At 41.0% G+C, this 22,979-nt stretch overlaps 1 protein-coding gene across 2 annotated transcripts in view; it reads right to left on the bottom strand.

Annotated features, from left to right (window-relative positions):
- Positions 1-434: 434 nt before the first annotated feature.
- Positions 435-22,979, bottom strand: part of taf3 (TAF3 RNA polymerase II, TATA box binding protein (TBP)-associated facto) — a 189,460-nt gene continuing 166,915 nt past the window's right edge. For both annotated transcript variants that reach the window (XM_078552981.1, XM_078552982.1), the window contains 3 exons: positions 11,944-12,208; positions 3,175-3,281; positions 435-1,206 (listed from right to left, as the gene is read on the bottom strand). In XM_078552981.1, coding sequence (XP_078409107.1) covers positions 1,092-1,206; positions 3,175-3,281; positions 11,944-12,208 — 487 coding nt within the window. In that variant the 3' untranslated portion in view covers positions 435-1,091. The remainder of the gene's footprint in view (positions 1,207-3,174; positions 3,282-11,943; positions 12,209-22,979) is intronic.

Here is a 22,979-nt window from a genome sequence, read left to right as displayed (position 1 = left end):
TGGTGGAGCAGGCTCGAGGGGCCAAGTAAACTATTCTTGCTCCTAATTTGTATATTCGTATGTAGGTGGTAGTGGGCTGTTAACTTCTGAATTCAGTGAACATACCTTAAAAATTACAAATTGCAAAATCATTGTGATGACTTGACCAAGTTGCCCTTTGGGATTTGGTCAGCCTGGCAATTACTATTTGAGATATCATAATATTAGTATTACACTGGCACTGAAATTCAGAGTCCACTTGCCAACCATCGGCACTCTCTACTCATACAGCATAAATCGTTGTTCCCTTTACATTTAGTATTCTTGCAAATTGTTCTGATGAGTCCAGGACGAAAAGCTTTGACAAAAAATGTCTCTTTTTTCAGCAATACATTAAGATGCCTTCAAACTGGGAAATGGCTGAAGTCTGACAAGATGGACACTGCAGTCCATACTTCTGAACAATGTATTTAATTTTATTTTGAAATTATTCATTTGAAATTTTTTCCTTATAAAATCCTGGTGTCCTTCAAATGAAGTTCTTCAGCAGCTTCTATAGCAATATTTCAAACTACAATTGAAATTCTGAAGACATGTTACAAACGATTCCATTCTCCAAAAATAGCAGTACAAATACATTACTGTCCACTGCAGTATCTTTTTTTTTAAAAAAATGTAATTTATTCTCTTAATAAACCTTAGCAATCCATTATTTTGGTTACAATCACCATGCCACTGTTGGTTAAAGCAATGAGAGCTCTGAGCAGAGAAGATAAAATATATTACAAGCTTAACTATAAGGATGACAAGTCCATATAGAATGCAAAAAATGATTGTGATATATAATACAAACTTTCATTTTAAAAGTATACAATTAATTACACAAAAAGGCTAACAATGGGTTTCGTTCTCCAGCCTTTTCCTGGAATTGGGTGGAATCTCTGAACAATTTTACATTTTCTGCACTGTACAAAGACATTTAATCAGGCCTCACATTGCACTGGATCTCATTGTTTACACAGTTCATCATCACCGCTGCCCTTAAAAAAAACTGGAACAAAAAAGGAGCAATCTGTCAAAAAAAAAAAGAGGGATGCAGTTTGAAAACCCTCTCAATGTGCTCGCGATTTCTTTCTCTTATGTTTCTTCTCCTTCTTCTTATTGATGCACTTCGGGCAAAACCATTGGACTTCATCTGGTGGCGCTGCAGAAATCCCAACACAAGGCCTGATAAAATGAATATCAGAGGTGAGATACTGAACATTTCAAGGGTATTTCAACAGAATTAAACAACCTATGCACTTGAAGTCTTTACACAGCACTAACTAGTCAACAAATATAAGATCACACCAGAAAACAGCTTCCCCATCAGTCTTTGTAATGCTCCTATGGCATTTAGAAAATTATGGGCCAGAGTTTGGTGTAGCAGGGCATCTAAAACTGTCTGCCATTAGGAAGACTTGCCCATACGCCCTTCAGCTTAAAACATTTTTCCACAAAGTTGCTAAAAGTAAGAGCTAATAATGGCACCGCGAGGGAAGCATCTGGGGCCCGAGTGAATAGGGCAGCCAACAGAACATCATCTTAACCAATCAGATTGAAGGATTGGGAAACAAACAGTGGAAGGACTGAGAAGGAGAGGAATTAAAGGGGGTGAAAGTCAATCTGAAATCTGGTACAGAAAGAGAAATAAAGACCGAAATATTAGATTTTGAGAGAAAGAGAGGGACAGGAAAGAAGAAGAAAATTAAAACTTTAAAATTGGAAGGTTAATTGGAAGTCATTACCACTTATCAATTGTTAAAAGGGTATTTACTCTTGAAATGATAAGACTTAACTTCCTGTGTTGCATTTATCGGGCATACATGAGCAAATACAACAAGTTCTTCAAAAAAGAAAGGGAGGTTAAGGGTGAGATGTTATTTTCGTGAAACTAACTGAAGCAATGCAACTCTGGCAGCAACTTTGGGAGATTCCCATTTAACCACACATCCGCTCCTTGCCTGAAGTTGCTGTACCATTTACCTATAAATTACAGTGTCATTGGCTGTACCATTATTTTAATAGAAAATTATAATTCAATGAAATGAAAGTAAATGTATGATGTTCCCAGCAGGTGTAAAGCTCTATTAAAATATGCCTTCAAAATGTGCTGCATTTATATGATTGCACCTGAGGCCTTACGCAAGCAAGTGATGCCAGGTCAGCCCCTGGAGATAGGTCACGCCATTGGTGGCTCTAACAGTAAGTGTTGGATTATGATCCTGTTTGAAGTCAAACTCAATCACATGATATTGTACCTTCCTGAAATTGGGCTTTAGTAGATTCCTTCCAATGTCATATATTGATATATTTTAGGAGGCGCTACAAGAAAAATCGCCCCATCACTTGAGATAATCAAAAAGTCCATTTATAAATAATGATAAAAATAATGCAGAGAAATAAAAAAGTGAAGCCATGTTTTAGAGATTTAAAAAAAGGCTGTCAGAACAACTTACTTTCTCAAAGGCAGATTTGTTATGGAACATATGATAATTGAGGAACATCAAAAGGTCGTTAATACAAGTTGTAATCATTGTAATGTTTTCTGAGCATTTTGAAGTTTGATATAATGGATCATTTTTTTTTGGTTGGGGGGGGGTGGGGGAAGAGGGGAAGTCCTAATTCTTCTCCCCTTTTCATTCAGGTCTTGCTTCCTCCAAGTCCACAATGGTGAAGAGAGCAGGTAACCTTCCTTAGGAACAGGGTAGGGCTCCCCTTGAACTGGTCACAAGACGTTTCACAACAACAGAGTTCATGTGCCAGCTTGGTTTCAGGTTATTTTCTGTCTCCACACCTCTCCTTTTCCCAGCTGGAGAGACACCTGCCCTCTTTACAGCAGTGTGCAGATCTTAAAAACAAATTAGTGTCCAACAACTTAGCACATTGTACATTAGTGATCCAATGTACCTGCTCAACTATTGCTACATCTTAAAAATGCTCTGAAAACAAATATAAGGAGGACTGTCGCTTCCATTTTGGCACGTTTCATCCTTAGATTGTAGTAAAATTTACTGTAATTATTCAATATAATTACATGCTGTCAGATTCTGCTTGTGCTTCTCTTCAATGGGGACACAGTGGGTTTAAGATCAACGTTCATTATTCCAACAGTTTCACAGATAAGCAAAAGATTCAAGGAAACAGATTTCTTACCAATGATACCAATCATCACAGTCATCACAGCCAATCATTGGGCTGCCATCATCTGGCTTGTTGCAGCCAGGACAGATCCAGATTTGATTTCCCCATTCATCGCGTATCTGAGGGGACAGGAGAAACAAAATTGTTTCTAATTTAATTGTAGAACAATTATTTTGAGAGTTTGGTGTACAAAATTGTGTTCGGTGTCAAATTTGCCATTCACAGAAAAAGTGTATCACCCTTTGCTCCCAGTTTCACAGATTTACAATAAAAATATTGTATAAATAGGAAGTGGTAGGTGTTGAGAATGGCTGATATTCCATAAGGGAATCTGATAGCAGACCCAAAATATTAGGTCTATTTAATAATGGAATAAAACCAGTTCTCAGCATCTCATGAATCACCCAACGATCTTCACGGTAAATTCTCTACCTGGTGTGATGTTGTGCAACGATATGGGGCTGGGGCTGGGGCTGGGGTTTTCATCCTCATGGTGGGTAGCTGGGAGTTGGGAAAATCCCTGGCTCTGCCCAACTGCCTCAAGAGAAAGTGCCAGGAAGGATGGGGTGTTTCATTCCCGGGGTGGGGGGTGGGGGAGTGGGTGTGGGCTAGAGTCGGGCCAGCCGACCAGGGAAAAATGTTCGGAGGTAGCCACAGAGTCCCAAGGTGGGCTGTTTAAAAGACTCAGTGCTGTGGGACTTCATCCTACTTGTAATGAAAAAAGGCCCTCTTGCCCTCACTCCATGCACACATTCCAAACCCCATCCATGCCACCTCATGCCCCCCCATGCTCCCCACCCAACCTCCACATGGCCTCTCATGCCAAGCAATGGCACTTCCATGACCATTCACCCACTATACACTGTACAGAAACAATGAACCCCATGGTGACAATAGGATGTATTTAAGAAACATTTAAATAAGTTATTCATTGATAGCTTTCCACTTTCTTAAAAAAAAAACTCCTTTTTACTTCAGGCCAATAAAAGTGTCAATCATCCACACCCTTTGAAGTATCAATAGCAGAAACTGCAAGTACCTGAAACCTCTTAAGATTGTGTAAATAAATATTGTGCAATTGATAAAAGAGCCGTATCAGAAGCCATATAAATACTGTGGCTACAAGAGCAGGTAAGAGACGAGGAATCCTGCGGTGAGTAACTCATCTCTTGATGCCCCAAAGTCTGTCCACCATCTACAAGGCACAAGTCAAGAGTGTGATGGAATACTTTCCACTTGCCTGGATGAGTGCAGCTCCAGCAACACTCAAGAATCTCGGCATCATTCAGGACAAAGCGGCCCACTTGATTGGCACCACATCCACAAACATTCACTCGCTCCACCACCGATGCACAGTGTGTACCATCTACAAGATGCACTGCAGGAACTCACCAAGCCTCCTTAGACAGCACCTTCCAAACTCACAATTTCTACCATCTAAACAGACAAGGGCAGCAGACTCATGGGAACACCATCACCTGGAAGCCACCCTCCGAACTGCTCACCGTTCCGTCTTGGAAATATTTTGGCATTCCTTCACTGTCGCTGGGTCTGGAACTCCCTCCCTAACAGCATTGTGGGTGTACCTATGCCATATGGACTGCAGTGGTTCAAGAATGCAGCTCATTACCACCTTCTCAAGGGCAATTAGGGATGGACAATGAATGTTGGCCTAGCCAGCGATGCCCACATCCCATGAATGAATTAAAAAAAAATCAGAGAGCCAGAGCTGTCAATATAATGTTTTCCCTGGGCTTCAGCTGTTTCAACAGTGTAATAAATTTCTGGGCTCTCCGTCAAGCAGCCAAGAACCCAGAAATCCATTAGAGTACTTAAACATCAGAGCCCCAGTGAAAATATTGCTTGATTGTCAGCTCTGGTTCTCTGATCCCTTCCATCAATTGCACAATGTTTGTTTACACAAGATCAAAAGATTTCAAGTGCTTAGAGTTTCTGCTATTGATTCTTTAAAGGGTCTGGATGATTGACACTTATTATTGCCCTGTCATAAAAAGCAGTTTTTTTTAAGTGGAAAGTTATCAATGAATGACTGTCTTTTTTAAAAAGTTTTTTTTTACACATTCTATTGTCACTATGAGGTTCATTGGTTCTGTACAGTGTATATTGAGTCAACGGGCATGGAAGTATCACGACTTGGCGTGTGGAAATTTTTAAACTTGCCTCACAAAAAATTCCCTCATGCAGATGATGGTTCACGACACCCCTGAGGTGCTGTGAGCCATGACTCTTTGAAAATCTGGCCTGACTCCTTGAAAATTGCAGAGGGTGAGGGCACGCCCATCTTATCAATGGAGCCAGTCAGGTCGGGAGGGAAATGTGCGGACTCGCTACCTGAACTAGCCTGCGCCCTTGAACGGTCTTGGTGAAAATTGGAAACCCCAGGAATGGGGTTGGGAATCCTGGAATCGGGTCGCAGCTGCCATTTTCACCTCTCCGCGGAGTCTCTCTGACTCTGTGCAAATCTAGCCCCTGACCTCAACAACCTGGAATGAGGGGGCCAAGAAAATCTAGCAGGGTTCCTGTCTGTGTTCACTAAAGTACACATGATGTACACCTGGTATGAACTGAACAGAGTAGCCATTTGAGGAAAGTACCAGAGAGTGGCCAATATGAATGGAGTATACCCAAAAACAATTCAGCATCGTTAACTGCAGGTCAAAACACTTGGGGTAGGAATAGTTAAGCAAAGGGATTCATGCAGTTCACAATGTATCTTAAAATCTAAATGTGAGTTGAATGAACTACTGTTAGGCTATTAAATGAGCTGACGACTGCAGCAGTCCAGTGTTCTTCCATCTACTCAAGCAATGCAGGCTCCCTTATAGATGAAATCTGCCTATGGAAATAGTGGAGACTAATGTATTATCTGGAGCTCATGGAACAAAGATATGGAATCTCCTGTGCAGATACAAGTGTGACACCTGCACATTGGCTTACATAACTGCCATAATTCTTCCTAAATGCTATAATTTCACAGTTAGGTTGTGTACTAGCTTCTTGAAAACATGGATTCTTCTGATATCTCTGTGTTCTATCTGAAATGAAGAGGATGAATTGCCTGAGTGACATTAATGCATTTTCTCAAGTGCCATCATTATGTTGCTTTCATAACTTTTTATTACTGCTGCACTGTCTGCTTTTCTAACTATGACTAGAACCAATTTACCAAGAAAAGAAACAACCAGCACATACCATCTGTTTGAAAACCAGATAATTTATCCCACTGCACCAGATCTTGAAGAAATAATTTGGCAAGTAAAATGGGCTCATAAAATGTGCATAGTAATTTCAGATTCACCCCACCTCGTAATTTTCTCCATCCTCTCTCAAAGGCACTGATTCAAGTTAAGAGGTTCCAGTGCAGATTTTAACCCTCAACCTCTTATTGCTAATGAGGGTATGTTATCTGACAGGACCCAGTCTCCATCTCTTAAAGCAGATATTTTTTAAAATTGTGCATGGAACCCAAAGGCATTTAAGTTGTACAAAGTTCCTTATTGATTGCTCAAATTAACTAAACTCACTTTAACTTTCAAAACAGGCCGAATGAAACTCAGGTTGCTTGAACATAAATGGAAGGCTTCCAGTGCACAAAACATTTGAGTGAATTTTTAAAAAATGTGAGGAGCTATGTACTTTGTCTGAAGGCTTTGTACCCATCTTGCAGAAATGGACCAATTTCTTATGAATTGCCAAGTTAAAGAATTTTCTGTATGTGTTTTTGTGTTTAATGTATTTGATGTTTTTATACTGTCACAAAGTAAAATTCCAAAATGATTTCATATACTACGGGGAAGAGTTGGGGAGCTTGCCTGCACCAGTTCAACAAGTGACCCCAGCATGGCTCAGTTCTGGGAATGCTGAGATAAGATCAGAGACCAATGGCATTTACATTACAGTCTTTTATAGTGGTGTCTTCCTTGCTACATAGAGGCAAACTTGCATCCTCGCAGGTCTCTATTTACACTGCTTTCAGAGGCCTCATGGCTGCTAAAGATGGTCAGGGAAGTACTTTTAAGGGCCAACACATGTGAAGGTTACTCTATGCATGTCACATCAGAGTGAAATGCCTACCAGAATAACTTCTGAACAAATCTTACAACGTAACCAAGGCTTCAAGCAATAAAATCATGCTTGGGTGGACAGAGTTCCTGAAATTGGTCTGTTGAGTTAGCTATTCCATAAGTACTGTAGACCATGGTGCCTACCACTTTGTCTTATACATTACACCCACCACCAACATAATATTTTGAAGCAGGAAGCGCAGATAAAAGATACAGTACAAAGGCACAGGCACCGTTTATGCTTTGCTGAGAAGTGCAGTTATTTGTGGTTCCAGCATTGCAGAATCAAGGCACAAAACAAGCTTACTTAGCAAATTTAATGTGCGAAGTGAGTGAACAGTGTGGGAGGGTGTAACCATTTCCTTCACTAGCTCTACATTCACAATGATAATTTCCTTGGCACAAGACAACAAAATTACTAGAAAAGACAATACAAATCTTGAAATGAACCCCAAACTTGCTAGCTAACATTTTAATTCTCTACACAATCAGTTGAGGTATCCAACAATGTAGAATGAAGTATGGGGTTACAGAGGGCTGAACTCACTGATTTACTCAATTTGTGTCAAATTTTTTTATTGGGGAAAAAAAGACCAGATCTTGCAGAAAGATGGTCAACATCTACTGGACTGGAAGTGGAGACAAGAGGTGGTCAGAAAGAAGTCACTGGGGAACTGCTGAAATACATTTTAGTTAAATAGGAAGCCCAGCAAAACTCCTCCAAAGGCTTAGTTGATAAATTCATTGCCCACTGTGAAACTAAGCCATACAGGCTAGTTCGCTGGGTAGCCAAGTGATAAGTCTGTTGGATAATTTTCTATTCATGCGTAAGATGTGGGCTTCACTGGCTAGGCCAGCATTTATTGCGCATCCCCAATTGCCCTTGAGAAAGTGGTGGTGAGCTGCCTTTTTGAACCACTGCAGTTTATGTAGTGTAGGTACACACTCAGTGCTGTTAGGGAGGGAGTTCCAGGAGTTTGACCCAACGACAGTGAAGGAACGGCAATATATTTCCAAGACAGGGTGGAAAATGATTTGGAGGGGAACTTCCAGCTGGTGGTGTTCCCATGTGTCTGCTGCCCTTGTCCTTCCAGATGGTAGCGGTTGTGGGTTTGGAAAGTGCTGTCTAAGGAGGCTTGGTGAGTTCCGGCAGTGCATCTTGTAGATGATACACACTGCTGCCACAGGAGGGAGTGAATGTTTGTGGATGGGGTGGCAATCAAGGGGGCTGCTTTGTCCTGGATGGTGTCAGCTTCTTGAGTATTATTGGAGCTGCACTCATCCAGGCATGTGGAGAGTATTCCATCACACTCTTGGCTTGTGCCTTGTGATGGTGGACAGGTTTTGGGGAGTCAGGAGGTGAGTTACTCACCACAGGATTCCTAGCCTCTGACCTGTTCTTGTAGCCACATTATTTATATGACTAGTCCAGTTCAGTTTCTGGTTAATGGTAACCCCAAGGATGTTGGTAGTGGGGGATTCAAATGATGGTAATGTCATTGAACGTCAAGGAGTGATGGTTAGATTCTCTCTTGTTGGAGATGGTCATTGTCTGACACTTGTGTGGCACGAATGTTACTTGCCACTTGTCAGTCCAAGCCTAAACGTTGTCCAGGCCTTGCTGCATATGGACATGGACTGCTTCAGTATCTGAGGAGTTGGAAATGCTGCTGAACATTGTGCTATCATCAACGAACATCCTCACTTCTAACATTATGATGGAAGGAAGGTCATTGATGAAGTTGCTGAAGACGGTTGGGCCTAGGACACTACCCTGAGGAAATCCTGCAGCAATGTCCTGGAGGCGAGATGATTAACCTCCAACAACCACAATCATCTCCCTTTGCGCTAAGTATGGCTCCAGCCAGTGGAGAGTTTTCCCTCTGGTTCCCATTGACTCCAGTTTTGCTAGGGCTCCTTGATGTCATACTCTTGTCAAATGTTGCCTTGATGTCAAGGGCAGTCACTCTCACCTCACCTTTGGAGTTCAGCTCTTCTGTCCATGTTTGAACTGAGGCTGTGATGAGGTCAGGAACTGAGTGGCCCTGGTAGAACCCAAACTGAGTGTCAGTGAGCAGGTTATTGCTAATCGAGTGCTGCTTGATCTAACTGTTGATGGACCCCTTCCATCACATTTCAGTGAGGGCAAAGGTACAGCTGCTTCAACTGGCTTTAGGACTCCAAACTAGGGCAGGGAAAGATGTTCCAGGATGCAAACTCAACAAGGGATTGGGTTACATGAGATCTGGGAGTTATCAGATATGGGAGCTCTAAGGTATGAGGAAGAAAAAAGACTTCTTTCCTTAAAAAGCTCTCAATTAATCAGTGCTCTCCCTAACTACCCCACCTTTTCTTTTCTCTCTAAACTGTTTGGCCATGTATTACCACTTACCCCTGTACCAACCCTGCATCACCTCACCCCTCGTCATTCCCTTTTTGAATCCAGTAATACTTGCCTGCAGCACCGAAACTGCCCTTGTCAAAGTCACCAATAACATCCTTTGTTACTGTGATTGATACGTACTATCCTTTCACCGTTCTTCAACTGCTCTGCTGTGTTTGACACAGTTAACCATTATATAGTTTCCTCATAGTTTTTCTTTAATTCTTTCACGGGATGTCAGTGTTACAGGTGAGGTCAGCATTTGTTGCCCATCCCTACTCGTCCTGGAAATGAGTGGCTTGCTAGGCTATTTCAGAGGGCAGTTAAGAGTCAACCATATTGCTGTGGTCACATGTAGGCCAGACTAGGTAAGGTTAGCAGATTTCCTTCCCTAAAATTGTGTACCTATATAGCATTCCTTAAATGACTCCATATCTATCTGTTACAATTCAGCCAGTACATCACCTGCAATGGCATTTTTCCCCTGGCCCTATATTGTCAAGGTTCTGGCCTTTGTTTCCTTCCTTCCTTTCTTTACTTTTATGCTGCCCTGAAATCATATGTATGATGTCACTTTTCACTTATATGCTAATTATATCATTCTTGACTCCTCCTCCATTATTGTACTGTTGAACTGATCTTCAAGTCCTGGATGAGCAAGAAGTTCCTTCGACTCAGCATCAGCAAAGGGAGGGAAGCTATTGTGTTTTGCTCCTACCGAAAACTCCCAACCTCAGCAACCAACTTCATCTCTAACTTTGACAGTTCCCACAGCACAAGCCAGAGGGTGTGCAATGTCAGTGTCCTGTTTGGCTCCATGGAGAAACTTCAAACCCCACATCCTTGCCTTTGCCAAGCCTACCTATTTTGACCTCCACAAAATTGCCTGACTTTTACCGCACTTCATTCATTTATTTGTGAGTTTGTCACCTTGACTCAATTATTTCAAAGCTCTCCTTCCTGGATCTCCCAAATTCAGCCCTATACAAATTACAACTTGTCAAAATGGCCACAGTCTCCATTCCCTCCTACACGAACTCTCATTCCTTATTATGCCTGCACTTGCCAACCTTCAATGGCTCCGTTTTCCCTACATATCAGTTTCAAAAGTCTTCATCTTTGAAATAATCCATGCCCTCGCTTTTCTCTACCTCAGCAATCTCATTTAGCCATATGTTCGTGTATCTGTCGTCCTCTCTTCTGATTCTCACCTTCTTTCATACCCCTTTTTTTGTGTTCCTATAACATTCAACCTAAGACGTTCTGCCTAATTACTACTTTCCCTTCCTTCAAAAGGCTATTCAAATCTTCTTCCTTCGTTTCTTGCAGTCTGGCTTTTAAAAAAAATCTGTGAAGAACATTTTTACATGAAAGGCTCTATGTAAATTATAGTTGTTCTTTTGGTTGTGGGAAATATCGTTGGTAGTTGTGATAAAAGTTGGTCAAAATTATTTCAGTCCCAGCACATTATACTTAGTTTCAACTGAAATCATATTATTCTAGGAGACTAAGTGACTATGTAGGTATATTGTTTATAGATGGAATATTTAAGGTTACAATCAGGACTAAAGACTGGACAGTTCTTATAATAAGATCACATAATGTTCAATATAGTTTGACTAGAAGGCAGGGCAACAGAACCTTCTGGATTCTTCCAGATTTTCCACAGTAAAGCCACAGGACACTTATTTAAAATAAATAGATGGCCTACAAAACTCCTCTGAAGGTTTAGTTGATAAATTCATTGGCCAATGTGAAATTAAGCCAAACTGGCTAGTTTGATGCCTAGCCTGTGACAAGTCTGTTGATTTCAGCAAGGACAAAGATACAGGTACTGGAACTGGTTTCAAGACTCCAGACTAGGGCAGGGAAAGATGTTCCAGGATTTCTGCCCCTGATTGTTATTGAGTGTTCAGGAAGAAATGTTGCGTGCGTTAAGTGAGCAGAGGATGGAGCTTGGTTGCAGTACTTGCCACAGTAAATACTCTACCTCACTCACACATGAGACATGACAAGGTACTAGTGGTTCCATGGAACTGTACCACAGCACAGGATGGGAGAAGATGGGAGGTAGAAATAAGCCCTTTAATGCAATCTTTGATTTTCTTCAAGGAGTTCTGAAGTTAACATAACCATTCACAACAAAGACATGATTAATCTATATACAATGCTATGTATAAAATGTTGTTTCAATGCATTAAGTTGCTTTTGTTTGTAATTCCTTTTTTTGACAATATTTCTTTCATTGTGAGAACATTTATAGAAATGAGAAAGTTTATAAAATATGAATTTAAGCTCCAAAGTGTTACTCACCACGTAAGTACTGACAGTCTCTGTAACTACACTTCTGACTGGTGTCTTAGAGGCTCCTGCTCCTGAGCCAGAAGCTGCAGGAGATACAGCAGGAAGAGTAGGAGCTGGAGAAGGGGCTGCTGTGGGTAGAGGAAGAGGAGCTGGTGTAAGGGGCGGGGCAATATGAATTGGGGGTGGTGCTGGAGATGGTGGTGGTGGAGTCTTTGGGTGACCTGCAGGAGGTGATGGTTTTGCCTCTGTGACTGGGACCACCTTACTGATGACTCTGAAAAAACAAACAGAAAATATGAGTTAATGCATTCTAACGATTAAATGCTTATTCACCAAGATGAATTAGTCATCAGGAGATAGTTGGCCACATTTCCAATTCAACCTCCTGCTTAAAATAAACATTCAATTATTTTGCCAAAATTCATTTTGATGTCACTAGTGCAAACCACCTACCTAAAGTTATTTAATTTGGACCAGTTCTGAATTGTTGAACAGGCATTCAAAAAATCTTGCAGTCACTTTCCCTGGGGGTAGTGAGTAACTGCATCGCATGATGTGGCAATGAAGCAAACAAACCAGGTAAGCTCCGATTTCAATAACTGGGCTGTGCTGAACTAGCTACTGTAATCGGGGCAGTAGCGGAGGCAAAATTGGACACAATCGTATTTTAGCCAGGGAATGGTAGGAAAAATAGTCGGGTTTTTCATTGCTAATTGCCATTCCATGACTGTGACTTGAAATTGTTGGTGTCTACACAAGATTGCTATCAGGCAAGATGTTCCTCTTTCCACCAATGCCCTGCCTTCCTCATGGTTTTCTGGAAAAGGAGGTGCTCAGTCATTAATATCCAAACAGGGGAGATATTGAGAGGAATGTCCACACTGCATCCAAACATGAGTCTTTAGGACAAGAGGAAGAATAGAGGAGACAGCAAAAGGCTTTTCAATCGAACGTTAATATTTTTTGTGAATAACAATGCTCAATTACTCGTATTCACTACAGGTAACTTCCTTGAGTTACTTACAAGTTAGCAACCAGGAACAAGATCAATTTAAAAGAAATGTATACTTACTTACAGATGCAAATAAAAATGATGAAAAGGCCAAACTTTAAATAGGCTAGCCCATGAAAACTGAATTTCTATTTAATCTACCAAAATATTAGTTATGCAGACATTTATGGTTCTCTGAATCAGGAACATATTTTAAAATTTGTTTTTGCAGCTCATTTTAAAAGATGTGTTTAAAGCCACAAACAAATGTAACCAATCAAATCTGCACATTAATTCCACAAATAGCATAGGATTGAGATTTTACACCTCAGCAACAATAATTTTTCAAAGCATTAACTGCATAAAGTACTCAAGTGATTTAAAAATCAACTGTCTTGAATTGTATGAGGGTTAGATTCATTAATACAGGGCAGTTATCAATCTCTACTATTTTCTATGCAACTATAACACACTTTAGCCTTTAACCCTCTAGTGACATGGGCGTATTTAATGCCCTGGATGCCACAAGCCTGTGGGTATGTCTATGTTTGGACATGATTTTTGACTCAAAAGTTAATTGGGCACCATTGTCCAAATCAAATATTTTCACTGTTTGTTTAGATCTTATTTTCATCCAATGATAGTCTTTTTTAAAGAAAGCCGCTCTCATATCGAAAGGATGGTCAGAATAAGGAGAGTGATAGAAAAGCCTTGTTCCAAATATTTGAGAAATGCCACAAAACACTTCACATACCTTAAAGTGCAGTGACTATTGCTACACAGCCAAAAGAAAGAAATGAAAACTTGAAAGCTTTAAATGTAGAAGCAAATCAAGAAACAGAAAAGTTAAAACAAAAGAAAAGAGAGAAAGCAAGGAAACAGGATATCAGATGGGAACATAGGAAAGGCCTCTCGAGCCTGTTTGTCATTAATCAGATTACAGCTGATCTGTACATTAATTGTGATAAAAGTTGGCTAAAGTTATTTCAGTCCCAGCATACTATACTTAGTTTCAATTAAAATCGTATAATTCCAGGAGACTAATTAAGTGACAATGTGGGTATATTGTTTATGGATGGAATATTTAAGGTTGCAATCAGGGCTAAAGACTGGACAGGTCTTATGGTGAGGGTAGTACAGTGGATGTTGTCTACATGGCTTTCAGTAAGGCATTTGACAAGGTCCCACATGGCAGACTGGTCAGGAAAGTGAGATCTCATGGGGAAGAATTTTCCAAGACGTAAAATGACCCGCGGTGACGTTGGACGGGTGTCCCAACGTCACCGCATGTCATTTAGATTTTTAGTTCGTTGGGCGCGCAGCCGAGTCGGTTGCGCACAGTCCGAAATGTCAAAGGCCTATTAAAAAATAATTAAAAGTTAAATGAGCTGCCTGCCCAACCTTAAGGTTGGCGGGGGGGAGGGCAGGCGAAGAGCCCCGGCGGCCTTCGCATTTTTCATGAAACCTCATCCATGGGCGGGATGAGGTTTCATGAACTTTTAAAATTCAATAGAAATTATTTTAAAAATTCATTGACATGTCCCAGCTCATGTGACACTGTCACATGAGAGAACATGTTTTAAAAGCTTTTTTTTCCCCTTTAGTTAAATTTTAAAACCTCAAACTGATCTCCCTGAGGCACCTTTTTAGCTGGTGCAGACATGATTGTCTGAACGGCCTCTTTCTGCACCATAACTTTTCTACGGTTCTGTCTGGTTAAGGATAAGCCAATTGCAAGTTTGTAAAATTCCTTCTCAATGCAATATTTTCGTATGAAATTCTGTGGTGAGCCATTCATGTATTTTGCTTTCACAAATACCGTTAAATTGTATTTCTCTGTGCCACACATCGACAAACTCTATACGAGACATAAGAATGTCTACAGGGAAATTTTTGTATGAAAGGTCATGTCAACCACCACTTAAGTACAATCAAAAACTATTTGAAGTAATTAATCGAAGGATTACAAGAAACTACATTTGTTTTGCACATCTTGATTCAAACAGTTTCCAATCAACATACTAAATATAGTTTGTACAAGTTGAAATGTTAACAGAATTTCTTCTAGTGCTAGATGCTAATAATAACCTTCCTGCATTAGCTATATGCTGCTAAAATATAGCTTTGAGATAAAAAAAAACAAAACATCTGAAATATTGTTGGTCCAGCTTCAGTTCTCCTACATTTGGCATATATTTCAGTGCTCCTAGGTCACATTGTAATGTGCTGCAGTTGAGCAAAATGATTGTCACTAAATGCTCATTATGCAACTTGTGTGACGTGCCTCTGGATGTTATACTACGTTAAAGGTGCTGTATAAATGCAAGTTGTTGCTGTACCATTGCCATTTTGACAACTGAAATGTGACCAGCAATTTACAGTGTATCTGAAACTACATAATGACCCATGTCTGACCAACCTTGAAGGATAAATTACACCTAAACATAGCAATTATTAAAGAAGGGAACAAACAACGTGACATTTCCGTAACATGATGTTCTGACTTTGGAAAAGGGCACACAGGAAACTAAAGAGAAAAACAAAGTTGATGTGGGTGGAATTGGATGGCAACAGTCAGACTTTCAGAGCTATTAGAAAGAGTGCTTGAGGTTACGTTTCACAAGCTTACAATGTAAAATGCACCACTGTTTTGGTTTAAAAAAAACCAAAAATAATTTTGTTTTTAGATTTATTAATATTCAAGATACACACCAAATTTAAGATGAGATCTCCTAGGCAGTATTAGATGTAAAAAGTGTATTAAAATAAAATTCACAAAGATCACTGGGGTTTGTGGCTTTTTTCACATAAGAACTGTTGGTTTTAGTTGGGTTACCTGGAACAATTGCAGCACTTCAGCATAAGGAGAATGACTGAAAAAAGATCGGTGGTTAAAAATCTGCAGCCTCCAATTCCCTGTTGTTAAAGTTAGCCACAACATCAGGAATGCACAATGCAGAGGCTAGGCATGTGTCAGGCATTTCCCCAGAGATACAGTAGGGAGAATCAGTTTCTGAATCATCCCAGACCATGCTCATGAATCTTGAAGCGTACAACCAGCAAGTTAACCAATGCCCTCTTGGATTGGGAAACAGTACAACGCTTGGTAAATGCAGAAAGGAAAGATTAATTGAAGATCGGAGGAGAAAAAAAAACAACAGGAGAACAATGGTTAGAGCATTTTAGGTACAATTAATATAAGGGGACTATACCGCATTGCGTTGTATTCATTGATTGACAAATGTCTACACCCCAATTTGTAGCTCTAGCACACGTTTAACTGCTATCATTAATTGCTTTCTTCTTCTTTTTCCCAGGGAAGAGGGACTTCATTTACGAGGATAGATCAGAGAAACTGGAACTGCTCTCCTTGGTGACGAGAAGGTTGAGAGAACACTTGACAGAGGTGTTCAAAATCATGAGAGGTCTAGACAGAATAGGTGGAGAGAAACTGTTCCCATTAATGGAAGAGTCGAGAACAGATTTATGATAATGACAAAAGAACCAAAGGTGTCGTGAGGAAAATCTTTTTTATGCAGCGAGAGGTTAGAATTTGGAATGCACTGCCTGGGACAGTGGTGCAGGTAGATTCAATCGTGGCTTTCAAAGACGTATTGGATAATTATCTGAAGAAAAAATTTTGCAGGGCTATGGGATAAAGGCGGGAAAGGAACTAGCTGAATTGCTCTTGCAGAGAGCTGGCACGGGCACAGTGGGCTGAACGGCCTCCTTCTGTACTGTAACCATTCTATGATTCTATATGATTCAATTCTTAGTCATGCTTCCTGTGCTTGCTTTGCTCTTTTCCAGTACAAATCCACCTTTCCCTTTCGTCTGAAAATTCTTATTTTCACCCTCTTTAATCTTTAATCTTCCAAGACTGGCCTCTCTTGCTCCATTTTATGGAGCTCACAAATACTAACAATGGAATTTATTTTTGCACAATGGTCTATCATTAATGCTGAGTGATGAATTTACAAGCCTGTAACTTCTCAGCTCCCCAGCGTTGGATTTGGGGTATCCTCTGGGAAGTTCCCAGGTAAGGGTTTACATGGCAAATGCCCAGGAGTACACACTTCCTCTGGACAACTGCACTGCTCTGTGAACCAACTGAAAATGCGGTTTAAATCGCAAACTTCGTATGGTTCCGTCAGGGTTATACCAATAGTTACTCAGAAAAGGTTAGAAGAATTAAAACCTCTTCTAACTTCCGAATAACTATTGTAAAGACCCAGACCGACCCCACAGGACTCCCCCACATGTCAGACCGACCCCACAGGACTCCCCCACATGCCAGACCGACCCCACAGGACTCCCCCACATGCCAGACCGACCCCACAGGACTCCCCCACATGCCAGACCGACCCCACAGGACTCCCCCACATGCCAGACCGACCCCACAGGACTCCCCCACATGCCAGAACGACCCCACAGGACTCCCCCACGTCAGACCGACCCCACAGGACTCCCCCACATGCCAGACCACCCATCCTGACCTCCGACCACCCCCCCAGACCTCAGAACAACCCCTCATCCCCCCAACACCATTCCCTGGACCTCTGACCAACCTGTTCCACCACCCCGAACCTCTGACCAACCACCCCCACCCCACAAATCCTATGCACTTACATTACACTTACCTTCTTGCTGGCCCGTCAATTTCCCTGGCCCTTTAAACTTATCTGCTTTATGGCAGCAAGAGGGAGTGGCCTCCTGGAACATGCTGGAGCTACGTTTTGCTGCGGCCTGCAAGGAGTCTTTCGATGAAGACCTCAAGCAACTCCAGCGAACGGAAGTGGCAACTTAATTTTCAAGACCAGGTAAGTAGGTATTTATTTCTTCTAATTTCTGAGGGCCAGCACTTTCCAACGCTAGTTGGAGGTTATGGCCCTACAGTGTTATTAACACTGACTCAATAATCATCTTACAGAGTGGAATGCCACAAAAGTTCTTAAATAGCACATTTTTGAAATATAAATAAATGAGGATGCGTATTAGAACTAAAACAAGAATTAATCTAGTGATGGACAGCAGACAGTAAATTATACATGATGTAACCAACATAACTCATTCACTCTTCCTTCACTCAATGATAATTTCTGAAGTTCAGCTCAGACTGGTGGAATAAGAGTCTTTTGCTTGTGGGGCATCAGGAATCTATGTAACATGAGTTCTAATTGTCCCAACTCCTTTCAAAGCTACTCTTAGTTCAGCATGAACCTGGCATTTCACTCAATAGGGTCACAGGTTAGCTGCTGTGGGAAATGGAATATTAGATTTGTTAGTAGGTGGGAAATGACAAATTGTTAGATTGGTACAGAAGGAGAAACTCTGGAAGTTGTGCTGAGACATATTGTAGGGCAATGTAGAGGGAGGCATAATTTGCACCTAGCTGTTGTGCATTGATACAGACACTGGGTGCTCGAGAATGTTCCATTCTACTACATTCACACATATTGATGAAAGCAAAATTTACAAAAATTTATGAAGCTGATTAACTGGACAAAAGAATAAAATAAATCAAACACAATTTTTGGCTGCAAAATTCTACTTGCCAAGGAAACATAAATGATTCTTGTACTGTCTACCAATTAATAACCATTAACTTGAACTAATGAACTCAAAACACCATGGGGGGAAGAGAGGGGATAATATCCTTCTCAAACATTTGCCAGACAGAAATGGAGTATTTTTAGTCTCACTTGTATGTGGGAAAGTAAAGTTTATAAAATGACTTCAAATAGCTGCTGAACAGTTTAATCAGTGAGAAACGGGACATGCACAAAGACAGGAGGTTATTAGGCTTGCACTTAAAAGGGATTTTAAAAACATTATCTAATGCTGTACTTCCTTCCTAAAGTAATAGCTGGAAAAAGGCATACAGGATAGTCACAGATGTCTAGTGAGCTCAAAGCTGCAGTCTGGGAATTGTCGCTCAGCTTCTATCCAAATTAGTGCTACAATCAATTAAATTTAAACATCCAAACCTAATTCTGCATTTGCATTTGAAAATTTCCTTCAAAAAATGATGCATTATCAACAGGATTGCTGTATCCAAGACAAACAACTATTAAATACAGTGTCTGCTGGCTGAAACCATAAGGGTTCATCGACTCCAGTGCAACCATATCTTTTTATCACACATGATTGATGCCAATATCCACATTCTAATGTGATTACATGTTATCACACAAACCTTGCACAAAACACTTGCAACATGACATGGCAGTTTATGCGATAAGGAAGTTCAAAACACAAAATTAGAACAACTGAATTCCAGTACTAAGCTATGGATCCTGATGAGGGCCTCTCATTAAAATCCAGCACTTTAAAATGTACCATACGAAATCCAATTAAAATTGTGTTTATGTTTGAACTATTCAATAGAATATCATGGATTTAAAAGATAACAGTAGAACCCAACTGAGATCCACATCAGTTTATCAATTACATAGCAGGAGAAGCAACATAAATTTGACAATTAAATTGATAAGACTGCATGATGGATTTCTGCCCTTTCTACAGCATCTTGCAAAAAGGATCCATTTGGGGATTACAAGAGATCTCAGTGCCCCTCATCCAAGAAGAGGGAAGATACACCTACAGTTCCCACTCTGGATTGTTACCCTCTGACTACTTTTAGGAACAGCACATTTGTTGATGCCAGGAGAGAATGGAATTGGCTTGGCTGTGATACTCTCCATGACTGAATGGCCTGTTGATATTCACCAACTATCTGAGTTTGCACATGAAACTTGGCATTTGGGAAAGATACCAAAGGGCAGCCAGTGGCTGCGAAACTGCTGTCCAAGTCAGTAGAGTTGGGAGAGAAGTGGGAAAAATTGGAGCCGGATGGAGATTGCTAAAAACGGAAAGAAATCCACTACTGGTCAGAATTTCAAAAAGTTGCTGTGAATCATTTAGATTGGGTATTTACTTTAAGCAGTAATAAAGCATAATTTGTGATTACCCTTGTTATGGCATTGTATGGCGTACTTACGATTTTATTAAATATATTCGTTGAAAGGACAAAACAAGCATTTCTAGAAGACAGGGTGTAAATTTGAGGTTTCAATGGAAAATCAACAACTGCGGTATTACTAATCCTGCCTGTAGGTTAAAAGTAAAAACCTGACTTTAGACCCTAACACAGGTGGGCTACAAGGGAGACCCAAAAGGTCAGTCATATTAAATACTATAGAGGGGTCATGGAAGAGCAGCATGCATAGTTGCAGTTGCATAGAATATCATTGATAACTTTGAATAGGGCAGTTTTGCTGTTGCAGGCGGGATAGAAAATTGGACAAGAAGGATATGTCACGGACAGGGTGAGAGGGAACTGCTGAAATCCTTGGTCCCTTTCCCTGATGCCTATCTTCAGTGAATTTCTGAGAGGTGCGTGTGTGTTTTTTCAGCCCCAAGTGTGTGGACAATTTGGATAACTAGCAGCAAGCTTTTTGTGGGTTTAAATAAAGATGATTGGTTATTTAAGCACTCACCCTGAAATCTAACTGGCATCCACTCACACAGCACACACACAAACACAATCTAGGAAAGTATAGTTGAAGAGGATAGTGCATTTTTACCAGTTATAAACAAAAAGAACAGTTCATAATTCAGGTGATTGTCTTGTTCTGGAAAACATGTGTTGCAGGCCTGTTGAGAAGACATCTTCACGCCTGAAATGTAGTTTGGGTGAATTCAACAGCCAAACTTCTACGCCACAGTCGTTTTTAGGATTCTCTCAAAGCGATGGACTTTCTGCAGGCCATGAAGCTAGTTTCTTGTAGTTTCAGTACCTGGAGTCAGTTTGCTGGACCTGAAAAGGAATAGGCTTGGAGACCTTGCAGTGTTCCAGTCTCTGGTTCTTAAGGCATGGAGGTTATTGTCCTTTAAGCCCCTCCTTTCTACAGGCAGCATTTAAGGGTTAAGACGAACAAACATGGATGCATCACCATGTGACTCCTTACACTGTAGTCCCTTTACCAAATATGATGGTGGTCTTAGATTAATGAGTCACATTCTGGTTTATTATTTTAAGACATTCATCCTGAGGGGGTTAAGATAATCGTCTTTGTTTCAAAAAAGACCCATTCAATTCAGGAACGTCTTCTGATGGTCTCAGGATATGTGCAGTTGACATCTTTTTATCTACGATGTACCCTGCTGTCTGTTAGTGAGTCAGTTTATGAATACCCAAGCCAGGTCAGCTGACCTTTGGTGGCCATCTTTGCAGAAGCACATTTTCTTTTTAAAATGGACCAGGTTTATTTCAAAGAATCCACATTGAATAAAGTTTGTATCTTAAAAGTTAGAATATGATATGACTTGACTGGGCATGACAGAACAGGTAGACTCAGAGTTGGGTGCTGATGACACTACCATCTTAATGAGGAATAGGAGGTTAGAGAAGAGGAGGTTAGAGATGGATTAGTAGTTGGAGACTAGAGAGTTATTGAGGCCAGGCTTTTTAAGAATATGTCCAATGCAGCTGTATTCGAAGGGGCAGATAATTATAGCCACAGAAAGGGGGAGGTTCCTAATGTCAATGAGCAGTGGAATGGTAATCATATGGAGTATAAAGTTTAAGGGAGAGAGACTGATGAATGTTGTGGGGTGTGACAGTAACAACAGAGAAATCAACAGCAGTCTTGCTGGTTGTCTCCGTTTTCAAGAGAATAAAACACAACTTGTTCACACTGGGTAATATAATTAATGCAGAAAAGAGAAAATAGAGAATGTGAAAAGGTCACTTAGATCATCAAACCTACTTCCTCAGACTATGTACAGCCCGCTATACCATGGACATTACCCAATCTAATTAATTTCTTGATATTTCAGATTTACTGTGAACAAAATTAAATTCAAAGGATCATGCAACATTGCAGTTAATAAGCAGCTGGAGTACAGAATAGTTAGGAGGCAAGTTCCTTTTCCCTCCCTGACCCAATAAATTTGGTTCTGATTTAAATCATGTTAGGAATGAGAAAACAATAAATCAGATTCCACCCAACTTGCTCTAATACATCTTATAAAGTCCAGCTCAGGGTTGGTTTAACAGAGGGCTAAAATACCAACTGTAGCCTTGGTTATGTGATGTTGTATAGTGGGTGGGTGAGTAGGAAGAAAATAACGCTGTGATTTTTCGGCCCCGTCATGGCCGGGCCCACTGCAGGAGATTTGACGGCCCAGCCAAAAGTCCATTGACCTTTGGCAGGACCGGACGATCCCAGCAGTGGGCGGGGCACGGAAAATCCTGCCCAACTTATAAATTGCATGACCTTATCTACTTTAGCCCTGGTACCATGGAAATCTTTACACATACATTGGTTGCTCCCAGATTCAACTATTATAATACTTCTCTTGCCGGCCTCTCCAGAAACAACTTGCCCAAAACTGCCACATGTATCCTGTCTAATATTTGGGGTGGAATTTTCCTGGCCTCTTGATGGTGGACTTGGAATAGGGTAGTACCTGGAAAATAGGGGGGAACTTTCCCAGGGTGGGGTGGGAACAGAATGAGCTGCCCACTCCATGGCCCTCCACCACGTGGAGGCCACCAGTTCAATGGCCATCGGAGTCGGAGGCTTCGTGCCCCACTGATGGGGCTACAGGTAGGAAAGGTCACACTCGTGGCCCAAAGGCCTCCTCCAGAGAGGTTTCCTCTTCAGTCCAAGGGGCTTATTGTCTTTGACCTTCATAATTTTTGATTTTGATTCATGCCTCCGAGGGCATAAGACATAGGAGCAGAAGTAGGCCATTCAGCCCATCGAGTCTGCTCTGCCATTCAATGAGATCATGGCTGATCTGATAATCCTCAACTCCACTCTCCTGCCCTTTTCTCCAAAACCTTTGATTCCCATCTCCATGTTGAGGTGCCCTTGCAGTCCCCAACCTGCCTCAGCCATGCCATCATCTTTCCTGGTGGTGCTGCCAAGGCTCCAGAGCTGCCAGTCCTGATTGGACCTGCAGCATCAGGAGCCTGCCTGCTGCCTTTAATAGTACAGGATACCATTGGTTTAGAAAAAATATCAGATGACTGGTTGGAGTCCTA

This window comes from Cetorhinus maximus, chromosome 12 (genome assembly GCF_964194155.1).
Source record: "Cetorhinus maximus chromosome 12, sCetMax3.hap1.1, whole genome shotgun sequence".
Taxonomy (NCBI): domain Eukaryota; kingdom Metazoa; phylum Chordata; class Chondrichthyes; order Lamniformes; family Cetorhinidae; genus Cetorhinus; species Cetorhinus maximus.
The sequence above is the reverse complement of the archived record's forward strand: the minus strand, read 5'-3'. Positions and strand labels throughout refer to the sequence as shown.